At 35.7% G+C, this 11,975-nt stretch overlaps 2 protein-coding genes across 3 annotated transcripts; both read right to left on the bottom strand.

Moving 5' to 3' along the window:
• Positions 1–1,587: 1,587 nt before the first annotated feature.
• Positions 1,588–4,404, bottom strand: LOC122303175. Of its 2 annotated transcripts, none has more exons than XM_043114813.1 (4): positions 4,321–4,404; positions 3,853–4,051; positions 2,654–2,754; positions 1,588–2,357 (listed from the first exon to the last, which is right to left on the bottom strand). In XM_043114813.1, exons 2-4 carry the CDS (start codon positions 3,948–3,950, stop codon positions 1,861–1,863), a joined length of 696 nt encoding a protein of 231 aa, XP_042970747.1. In that variant the 5' UTR covers positions 3,951–4,051; positions 4,321–4,404; the 3' UTR covers positions 1,588–1,860. The 2 variants fall into 2 exon arrangements, with proteins under 2 accessions (XP_042970747.1, XP_042970755.1); XM_043114821.1 differs by having other exon boundaries at positions 3,853–4,024.
• A 2,828-nt stretch (positions 4,405–7,232) lies between these two features.
• LOC122300645 (protein FAR1-RELATED SEQUENCE 5-like) lies at positions 7,233–10,459 on the bottom strand. Its single transcript, XM_043111458.1, has 3 exons — positions 10,427–10,459; positions 7,381–9,445; positions 7,233–7,324 (listed from the first exon to the last, which is right to left on the bottom strand). The coding sequence occupies exons 1-3, from the start codon at positions 10,457–10,459 to the stop codon at positions 7,233–7,235; spliced, it is 2,190 nt and encodes a 729-aa protein (XP_042967392.1).
• Positions 10,460–11,975: the final 1,516 nt, after the last annotated feature.

Raw genomic sequence — 11,975 nt, 5'->3', positions numbered from 1 at the left:
TGCAGACAATTTCAATTGGTTACACTTTCCAGACAGATGATCTAAGAGATTGTCTGTACTTCCATTCCAACAGGGGATTTTTAACTTTTTTTTAACTCGGCATATTATTCATGAACGAGCAATATAGATTTAGATTTAGATCATTTTTAAATAAATATTACAATATAGATTTAGATAATTTTATTTTTAAAATTTTTTAAAATTATAAAAATATTAATCTTAAAATAATGATTTTTCTCATTTAATAAAGGGTATACACATGCAGTCTTTAAGTGAAAATTACAAATAGAATTTTTTTTCTCTTTTTAAGTTTAAATCTCATTGTAAGTAGTCTGTTAACGTACCGACTTACATGTAGTAAAACTCTTCTTTAAATTAAATAAGCAGATCTGTGGACTAATGGCATGTTATATGTTAACTGAGGTTGTAAGAACTATATGGCTAAGAAGCTATTAAAGAATCAAAGGCTATGGAGGCAACAGCTCAAAGTTGGTGTTAGATTAGTGTGTTTGTGTCAAATGGAGCTGGAGAAAATAGATGGCTAAGAAGAAGCCTTGAAAGAACTGGAGGATGAAGCAAGCATGTATGTGGAGATTTTGATGCTGGTTGGTGAAATTTCGTCACAAAAAGGGTATATATATGGAAAACAATAACAGGCAAAGGAGCCCAAAAATAGGAACTCTTGAGCTTCAAAAACCTAAGAGGTGTCTGTCTCTCTTTCCAAATTGCAACTTGAGCGAAAGAAATAGTTTGGACAGATGCAAATGCTTTTTTTTATTTAAATCATTTTTTATATATCTTTAAATATGTTTAAAAAAATACCAATTTACTAAGAACCACTTTTTTAATCATTAAGTAAAAAAAAAAAAAAAAGAAGCAAACACAATCGGTCACTCTTGTCAGTTAGCATTCTCGGTTCAAATAACTTTTTTCCGAGTGAAATCTGGGTTCTGATAGATGGCTGAGAAACCGTGAGCAAGATAGAAAGCTACGAAGAATGCTAGGGAAAGGAGGCGTGCATGTTAGTGCTTTATTATGTCCAACAGTCAAGGCCTTAGATTGCTAAAAAAGTCTCTTAAAGAGGGTAGAAAGCATGTGTCCTAAAGAGGAGCAAGCAGTTTTTAGGCTTGGAAATTTGGCGTGAGAGAAGAATGTTGTGTGTTGAGGAGTAGGGTAGAGAGTTAAAAGGTCACTAAATTAATAGAAAGGTATCGTAAGAAGAAGGGTTGGTGTCATGTCAGAGAGGGAAACGGATCCTATTTATTGTTATGTGAAAATGGGGAGTACCATTTATTTTGTCTGCATAGAACATTTATTTGTATCTTCAAGATCTTAGTAATATCATGAGTCTTTTTCACTGTATCGGCTCATTACAAGCCTAATATATCTTTTTTGTTCCATCTTTCTATGTAATTTATCCCATGAATGCATGAGTACCGATCTACTATCACAATCACAGTAATTACCTCAAAAATTGTCCATCGTTAGAACAAAAAAAAACTCATTACTGCTAGGTAATTTTGCTGTGCAGGCTGATATATGTCAAGTACTGAAGAAAGGTGGACTAGGTGATGAAAATATCGAGACTTCGTGTACAACAATATTGCATTCCACATGAACCAAATGACAATTATGTTTATGGAGTCTTTTTGAGTAGTATACATACATACATACATGTGTGTGTGTGCGGGCGCATGTGTGCATGAGATTGTTATATGATACATCAACAACTTATGCCAGATCAATTTGGAAAGAAAGAATGAAGAACTTCTTATCAATCACAACGGTTTTGACACTCCCACAAATTTGGATAAAGATACTTCTATTTTCTAGCTAGTGATAACACCAAAATTATTATGATCATCTAAGCCGCCGCCTCTTAAAACTCCCAGCCTCTGTTTGAGCATTTCTTACCTCACTCAATTGGAGCTGTCTCAAGCGCATTAATCCTTGAGAGCCACCCTTAACATGAATGGACGGTTCCCTACTCTTTAATTGTACATGATGGATATGGTGACTGTGGCTACTGTGCCTTCTTGAAGGGTAAACTGAGCTCAGAAGCCGATCCTTTCTTCTCTCTCTAACTGACCTTCGCTTTCTACTGACATCTAAATGAAGATAATTATCTGACAAATCACTTTCATCACTTGAACTGTACCCTAGTTCAATATCTTGAAAACGGTGCCTGTGCCGATGGTTTATCCTCTTGGTGTTCTTTAATCTGTGCCACAGGAAACAGGTAATGTCTTCTAAAGCAAACCAATATGTCTCACAAGCTGCCCAACACATCTTACAAAGGCTTCTTCCAATGCATTGACAGATGCCCACCTTGAACAATAAGTAGAAGAACAATAACACTGAAAGCAGAGGAGAAGAATTCATATGAAACCACTCATTTCCTTATCTTCGAGTAATAAACAAGACTGTACCAACTTAGCGGCTAAGCAGTAAATCTTATCATTTAACGTGTTTATGTCAAGAGCCTGATGAAAACCCTAGAAAGGAACTAGAATTAATATTTCTTAAAAATCCATAACATGGTCCAATGAGTTGTGGTTAGTTTATATATGTTTCTAAACCTAATCATTTGAAGCTAATGGAGAAAAAAAAAAAATGAAATAGCCATCAAGAAAAGAAAGGAAAGAATATTTACTTATGTAGCAAAGGACCAAGATCATTAACAGCTTCACCAGACTGGAAACACATAAATGCTCAATGAAACATACCACATCCCATGGTCCTAAACAAACACCCCTGCAGATCAAGCAATCAAAGTCAAACAGGAACGATCTGTAATAAAATCCATAGCTATGAATAAGCAGTCATGATAAAATAACACACTGCAAATTTGCATCAGTAGAACATGAAATGCCAACGCATATATGAGGTGACGAAAGCTTATGTAAATGCATCTCAACTGCATTTAGAGCAACTCATGATGGTTTCCTTAAAAAGGACGGGCATTGTTGGCATGTTGCCTGTCATTAGTCAACTAGTTGGTTGTGGAATTACATGCCTCCAAGTTCAATATTCATTTAACCCTGCTTTGAAGAGACATGACCAAACAAAAACTACGTTTTGACATTAAGCAGTCTCGTTGGTATACTTGATGTGATTCCAAACAATAAGCCTAGATTATTTATTTGGCTAATACACTGTCTCACAGATATGCGGCATGGCACCATGTTCTTTTTAGATTCGAGCACAGCATGAAACTCACTTGACCACAGGATGATATATAACTAAGTTATAGAGCACAGGGTGGCTATCACACCTGGAATCGGGTAGGTCACCATAATGAGGTTCACAATTTCCAAAAAATCTGTGCGGTGGCTATCATTAATCTAAAAGATCAGAGAGCTTGCAAACCTTCAAATGGTTAGGATAACAAGGTCCGAAATTCCCAATAAAATCTGCGCAGTGACTAGTGTCAGTCTGAAAAATGGGAGAGTTTGTAAACTTTCAAGTTCAGTGGCATGGCAAAATTGACCAGAGGTCAGTTTTTTTTTTTTTTTTTCTTTTTTCTTTTTTCTTTTTCTTTTGCTGCTTGGGGAGAATGAAACTATGAATAATCCATAAAACATAGAGAATTAAGAGAAAAAGACATAATGTTATCCCTGTACTTGAAGTCAGGCATAAACCAGATGTTCTCTGTATCTTTCAACTGCTAGTATAAACCAGGAGAATGAACGAAAGAAGCAAATGCAAATATAATGGATCTGAAAACAAGCCATCTTTTAAACTTCTTTCAACTTTACAACTTAGTTCATTGAGTGTGGCAGAGCCCAACACAAGTAGCGGGACAGGACAGACGTACAAGATGAAACATAATGAGCATGGAAGGATTCTTACCCGCATGATGCACCAAAAATAGTCTTGACAGGAGCTACGAAAGCATTTCCAAGAACACCTCCAATGTCGTTTGCAGCTTTACTGATGACACCCCCCATTGTGAAAGATCTCCACGGTCATGTCTCGTAACAGTTGCAGTGACAAGATAAATGGGGAAAAGTTGTCGGTACCCCTATGCCCAATGTTTCAAAGTTCAAACCTGTTGTAAATACAATAGGCATGAAAGGAACAAAAGGCATAATCCTAGATATACAGGAACTATATTTTCTTTTCATATCAAAGCAATGCAACCAAAGAATTTTAACTATACCCCATTTTTCACAGGCAAATATATACGATTTTTCCCCGTGAAACGAAAACATCAATTTTAAGAAGAAGAAACTATTTATAGAGAAGAAACCCAAGAACCAAAAGTAGGGAATGAACAGCGTAAAAAAGCAGAGGTTTCCCAGAAAACTTTGTACTAACCTGGATTCTAATCATAGAAGCCACCAAGCACCCAGTGTTTGTGCAATCCGACCGTATCAGAGCGACCAGTGGGAGAGGAAACGGTTTTTTAAACGGTCGAGTATTTTAGTGAAGATATCGGGAGAGAGGGAATGGGCCTTTTGATCCACTTTGGGCCTGTAGACTTTTTTAAAAAAATATATTTAAATTCTGCTAACTCTTTTTAAAAATAATAGAATACCTGGGACCGGTTGGGTTGTTAACCCTTAAATAACAGCCCTCCAGTTATTAGCTGCTACGTATGCGTTTCACTAACTTTATGTCTAAACCGTGATTCACCCAATCTTTGCCCATTTAATCTCTCAAACCCATTCAGGTCCCCATTCATTTCCCCTTCTGGTTCGAAGTCAGAGACTGCTCGTACACCATCCAGGTCCCCCCATCTCGAGACGGCTTCATCCCCAAATCGCTTCGGTGGTTCGAATCGCACCGGCAGCCCCATCCCGAGACCAAGTATAGTTTATTGTTGCTACGGGAGGTTCCTTTCGAGACGGCTTCAGACGAGAAACCTTTCTCGCTGCGAGACCTTCGAATCGAGACAGAGGGCTTCGATTCCCTTCTCCCTGCCGGTGGTTTTCTCCCTGCCGGTGGTTTTCTCCCTGCCGTTGGTTCGAATAGTGACGACAGCCCATCTCGCGAACGTGGCAAGGAGACGGGCAGATTCAACCTTGGGACGAATTTAGAAACCCTAGCGACAACTTGGGTTCTTTCTTTTCACAGATTAATTTTTTTTCTCGTTCATATCTCTTCGCAGATTCAAACTCGTATTTTAATTGATGGTTGTTTGTTTTCTGTTAGGTTTTTGAATTCTGCTTTGTAGATTCGAAAAGTTCATTCGGTTATCTTCAAAATCCAGAAGTTTGTGATACTACTTTGTGTATTAATAGACAGATTCACTTCGTGGGTTATTTATTTTCTGTTAGATTTGTGGATTCATAACCTTAGATTTTGCAGTTTGTCTTCAAAATATTGTTATGTCCTATATTGTGGATTCAGAATGCTACCACTTGACTTGTTATGAACTGCTTCTAAATTGTACATCAAATTTGTGACTGTTTAATGTGAACTGAACTTTGCTATATTTCATGTTTCTTATATGTCAGTTTTTTTAACTTTATGGGTTATGACAGATTGGGTTTCCAAAGTAGTCATGCCTTCTTATATAATATGACAGAGTTGTTAACAATTGCTTATAAATAGTTCAGTTATTTTGTGACTGTTTAATGGGAACTTTGAACCGAACTCTGAACCATGAACATGAGTTCCAAGTTTAAAAAGGTCAATATGCTTTAAGTGGTATAGTTGCTTTGCTATTTCTCATGGTTCTTATATGTAAGTTTGTTGAACTTTATGGGTTAGGACAGATATTTTGTGACTGTTTAATGGGAACTGCAAGCCATGAACATGGCTTCTTTTATATCAAAGTCTCAATATGCTATTTCTCATGGTTTTGGATTGCAAGTTTGACAGATTATGTTTTCAAAGTAGTTGATGCCCTTCTAAGTTTGACAGATTATGTTTTTCAAATTAGTTGATGCCCTGCTTTTATATTATGACAAAAAATGAGAAGTTCGGCTTCTTCTGGTTCATCTTCATGGACTGCAAGAAGAGAAGAAGTTCCACTAGAGAGACCATTTTGCTATTGTGGCATTCAAGCAAAATTACGGATTTCTGGGAAGTCAAACAGTTTTGGTAGAAGATTTTACAACTGTTCAAATTATAAAAATAATGCACAATGTTCGTTTTTTGAATGGATTGATCTTCAAAGTGATCAGAACAACTGCTGTAAGATAACATTGGAGTTAGCTGAGCAAAGGAATGAGATGGTACTTCATCAACGTCTCGGCGTCGAACAATCTAAATTCCAAGTAATGGAGAAGAAGTACAAAAGAATATTGAAAGCGTTTATCTTATCATGGTCATTTTTTATCTTATTTTGTGTTGTAATTTTGATGTCTCCAAAAAACTACAATATGTATCTGCCAATGCTACCAGAACTATGATTTTGGATGTAATGCTTGGATTTATTTTGGATGTAATGCTTGGATTTATTTTGAATGTAAAGGCTTATACAGCCCTGTTTGACCAGATTGGTATCAAGACTTAGTGTATTTTTTGTGAATCTATGGAGAAGAAACCTGTACTGCTTTGCTATGATGCTTAATTTATGTAATGATTTTGTATCCTCAAATCTTGCAATTTGCTTGTCATAGAAACAAATGCTACAACCAGAAATTTTTTTTAGCCGTGACAATTAGTTGAACCTGTGCAAAACACCTAGCATAATACTTGAATAATAAAATCGGCTATAAAGCACACACATGTTCCCTCTTTGCTAGATCCCAGATTCAAAATGTTAGCATAATACTTGAAGAATAAAATCGGCTTGAGATGGCTTTAAAAACCCAATCCAACACGTAAAAAACACAACTACTCGAAAGCTTGCACATAAACAAAAACAAGTAGATATTTGACTCGTCCCATTAACAAGGTTACATGAACTAATAACGATCAAATACTTTATAAAGCTAAAGTCACAAAATCCTTAACATTGCAACCAAGTCCGAAAGTCTCCAAAATTTAACAATAAAACCATTGGCAGTACACATTAGAACTCAGCAATAAAGAAATTCTCCACAAACTCAAGACTTTGGTAGTTCTACTCGCAGACTTCCATATAAAAACTTGCAATTACATTGGTTGTGACAGGTTGACAGATGTTGGCCGAACATCCCTACATAAAACACAACAAAACACAAATTTGTCTAGCTTCTTCAATTAAATACCAATGAACCGAAGCCACAAATAATTCAAAATCTACATACCTTACTGAAGGGCAATTGTTCTTAGCATGTCCTTCAGTCTTGCAAATGCTACAACGTCTTTTCTTTGTTGTTTGCGTTTCTTTTGGATTCTTGGATCTCAAAGACTTTGGTCGACCTTTTGTTGGCACTCGTGGAGGGTCCTGAACCGTTTGTGAAAAGTTTGATACAACTTGACTTGTTAATACTTGATCAATACTGCAAAATACTCCTCTATTTGAATAATGTGTTCCCTCAGTATCTACGTGATCTTCCATTGCAAGTAATTCTTTATGAATCTTCTCTAATGCACGGGTGAGGAAACTGTGTTTTTCTTCTGATTGCGACCCAAGTTCAACAATGTCATAAAGTTGTATCATGGACTTGCTTTTTCTCATCGTAGGATCATCTAATCCTAGCTGAAGGAGCCCTGTAGGACTTGGTATGTAAGGGATTGGCCGACTCTTAGCATTAGTAGTCCATCTTTCCAATACATAATGCTGTGGCAATCTATCTAACTTACCTTTCTTGCCAAAAACACACAAGATATGCTTGCAAAGAATCCCCATAAACTCCCACTTATGGCACGTACATGTGGCAACACCTTCACCACTCTCCAACGTGACATGGTAAACAGGTGTTTCTTTACCATAGGGTGTCACCCCATAAGTCTTGCTTTCACTCTCTGTGGACAATTTTCTTGATATGTACCGTAGACTATCAAACAACTCATCCTGGAAGATCATAAAAGACTTTCTTGTATAAATCAGTGCTGCCTCCTCTTCAATTTTAAGAGGTGTCTTCAATATCGCACGAGTAGACTTCGTCCGCACATCTTTCTCTTTCTCTTTAAAATAACGTGCATCTATAGCCGCCTCATACTGATGAACAAAGTCACTGACCATAGTACTGGATCGAACATAGTCTTTGAAAAATTTGTTCATACTTTCACTCTGTTGAGTTGTTGACATCCCGGCACAGAATGTTGAACGCAAGTAAGCCGGAACCCACTTTTCTCGTCGAATGTAAAGATTTTGCAGCCAAGTATTTTCTCCTAAATCATACTTCATCAATATCGATGCCCATTCCTCTTCGAACTCAGCAATTGTAATAGTCTCATGGATGCAATGACGAAATCGGGATTGAAAGTCAGGAAACTTATTATATACATGGGCCAAGTGTTCAGGAAACTTTTGAAGAATGTGCCACAAGCACAACCTATGAGTTGTATTCGGTAGTACCTCTGCAATAGCTTTCGCCATCGCCTTATCATCATCGGTAATTATTGTTGAAGGGGCACGCCCAAGCATTGCCTCTTGCCAGGTTCTCAATAACCATGTATATGACTCCGCTATCTCATTAACTAACAAAGCACAACCAAACATGATTGTCTGATGATGATGGTTGACTCCTGAAAACGGCACAAATGGCATTTTATAAATGTTGGTCAGGTATGTGGCATCAAATGTGACAATGTCTCCAAAATACTGGTATGCCGATCTTGATCTAGCATCAGCCCAAAAGCAACTTCCCATACACCCATCTTTATCAACTTGCATGGAATACACAAATCCAGGTTCTTTAAATTGGCGATCACGAAAGTAGGAATATAGTCGTTGTGCATCACCCTCTTCAAAAACTTTTCTCCTTTTGGTGCCCAAGAAATTTTCTACATCCTTGCCAATACAGCCAACATTGAAGTCACCACCTGATTCTTTACTCAACATCGACATAATCTTCCTTGTCGGTACCCCGGACTCATTCAAAGTCATTATAAGTTTTTTTTGGACTTTAGTAACTCCCCTATGTCCACGTAGGAAACTAGTACTTCTTGGTGTGAGTAAAATATGATTATGTCCAACCACAAACTTGTTGACTATCAAGTGTTCACCATCTTTTTTTATACCCATCAAAGCTTTACATCCAATCTTTGTCTCGTCAGGTTCAGGCATTATTCGTTCTTTTTCTTTCCGATTTATCCGCCGAAATCCTTCCCTTGTGCATACATAGTCTACTGCAAGTAGTTTTTTATCATCTTTAGACAATCGAGTATGATTCGTCCGAATAGCAAATCCTTTACGCCTTGCATATGCTTTATAATATGCTTGGGCGTCTTCCACATCGTCAAATAACATACCGACATATGGCTCCAAATGACAACTACTCGAAGAGGGCATCACATTGACCCCATCTTCGACATTGACCCCATCTTCAACATTCACATCACATTGAATGTCTACACTTTCAACCTCAAGTTCATCACTATCAAGATTATAAAGTGGTTCCTTCAATACAAAACCACACAATCAATTAGATTGAAATCGTTTATACACCTAAGTATAAAAAAAACATTAGCTTAAATAATATATATCACAATAATTTTTAATGATATGAGTTTTTGTATTGATTTCCACTTCCATAAAAAAATAATCATCGACTTTGCCCAAAATATCATGTATTTTAAAAATCAGGTTTCTTTAGTTGTTGTTCAAATTTTAGACCTTAGAGAAAGACACATAAATATATAAAATCGCTGGATCTTAAAATATTTATTTTGTATTTAATTTTTTCTTGAAGATTTTGTATTAGCAATAAATAATGTTATATATATAATATAATTTACATATCTGTCTTTTTCATTTTAAATTGTAAAATTCCAATAAAATTCTTTAAAAAACTCAATCCATATCAACCATAAAATACCCTTGATATTAAAACACAAAAACATCTCTTCTTCCTTTTCTTTTTTTGGAAATCATTTCTTGGCAGTAGTTAGGGTTTTCAAAATGAATATTTCTAATTATTGGTCATAATTTATATCGGTTAACTTTGAATTACTAGTCATTTTGTAAAATAAATTGAGATGAATACTCTCTTGTTGGCTAATTCTTGAGCCTTCCCTATAAGCAAACCAGAAAGTAAACATGTTTGATGAAAAATGATGTTTACAATCATAATATATTTTACAAAAGTCCTACGTAAAACAAAAACCCTTTGGCCATCTCTTTCAGTCATTTTGTCAAACACCTTTGGCCACTGCAAACCCTCAACAACAAATCACCCTCAACAACAAATCAGTAGCCCACAAATGCTTTGTTTCTTCCAAGCGCAAACCAGAAATTTAATACATCACATAAAATTACATTTCATAAAAATAAAGTTGAAAGCAATACATATTTTATTGTTTAAACTGCTACCGGTACTAAACTTTGCCCAAAAAAAAAAATTGCAGTGAACAACAACTGTGGATTGGGATGGAGAAACACCTCAGAAACACCAAGTGCGCTAGAGTCAGCCATGAACGGATTGGTCCGGATTTGTGGTGGGCAACAAACCAGTCGAAGATGAGAACGGCGCTTGCGTGGGCGACTCACACGTCGGGTAAAATCCTTTGGCCAGAATTCGGCCTGGACCAAATCAGCCAAGGCGGACGATGGGAGGACGACGAACGGATTCTCGACGGATGTGTGGTGGTGAACTGGTGGTGGAGATTGTTCGGGATTGGCTGAGGGTCGAAGTCGTATGGAGAAGCACGGGTTCGAATAGAGGAGTTCAATTTGCCGTTAGTTATTATCCCGTGTGCATGAGTGTAGCGTGAGTTTAGTGTGCTAGCTGAGGTGGCAGCTGCTGAGTGGAGGTCTGTTATTCTTTAAAAATCGGTTCAACTGCTTAGCAGCGGAACTGTAAAAATAATTATTCTATTTTACAATTTGAGCAGTGAGGATACCAACTACATAATTTAAATGATAAGATTTAATTTTTAAAATTTATAATTTATAATTTATCTTTCAAATCAAATTATGTTATGTAAATAATTTACTAAATACTCTACATATCGGCTTAAGAATATAATAAATATTTAAAAAAACTACAAATTTGGAACTCATATAAAAAATGAAAAAATTTGATTGTAAGTGATTCTGCGTACCAATATGCATACCATCCAACTTGACTTGTTAGAAAATTAGATTTTAAAAAAAGAGTTTTGCTATGTACAAATAAAGTCACGTACTAATTTGCGTACCAATACTGATTTCTTCATATTCAAAATTTAAATTAGTTATGTTTTTAATATAGTCTATTTTTTGACCAATCACATTAAATTGGTGCACATATTAGTACGCAATTGTGCTTACAACTAGATTTTTCCTTAAAAAAATGATGTCAATTTAAATTTTGAATATGAAAGCAACAGCTTTGGTACGTAGATTGGTATACGAATTCGCTTGTACGTACCAAAACTCATAAAAAATACTATTTTTTAATGGCAGACCCTAATTTATGAGTTTGAATTTTACTATGTACAAGCAAATTTACATATTAATCTACGTATCAATACTGATTCCTTCATATTCAAAATTTAAATTAGCATTATTTTCAATAAAATCTACTTTTTGACTAATCATACTAGATTGATGTACATTTTAGTGTACAATTGTGCTTGTAACTAGATTTTTCCGATCAATAAATTTAAGAGTTTTGCTATCCATCATCTTTATACACTACACATCACATTTTTTTAATTTTTTTGTTTTATTTTTCTTAAATTAATTAAATTTTTCTACTCATCATTTATATCATACACTTCGTAAGATGAATATATATATCTATAGTAATTATATAAGCGGCAATCGTTGAGCTAAAGTCTAACAACAGTGATTTTCCCATTTTTCATTTTTTTTTTTGTGTATTTTGTCTCTGACTTTTTTGCCCTTTGATTTATATCGATTTGTTTCCGTGCAGTTGGGTTTTATTTGTCTTTTCGGGTGGGTGAGATGTTTTACTATCATGTGGTGTGACGTTATGTCAGTGATA

The sequence above is a fragment of the Carya illinoinensis genome, chromosome 1 (genome assembly GCF_018687715.1).
Source record: "Carya illinoinensis cultivar Pawnee chromosome 1, C.illinoinensisPawnee_v1, whole genome shotgun sequence".
Classification (NCBI taxonomy): domain Eukaryota; kingdom Viridiplantae; phylum Streptophyta; class Magnoliopsida; order Fagales; family Juglandaceae; genus Carya; species Carya illinoinensis.
Note: the sequence above shows the minus strand (reverse complement) of the source record. Positions and strands in the feature narration are given on the sequence as shown.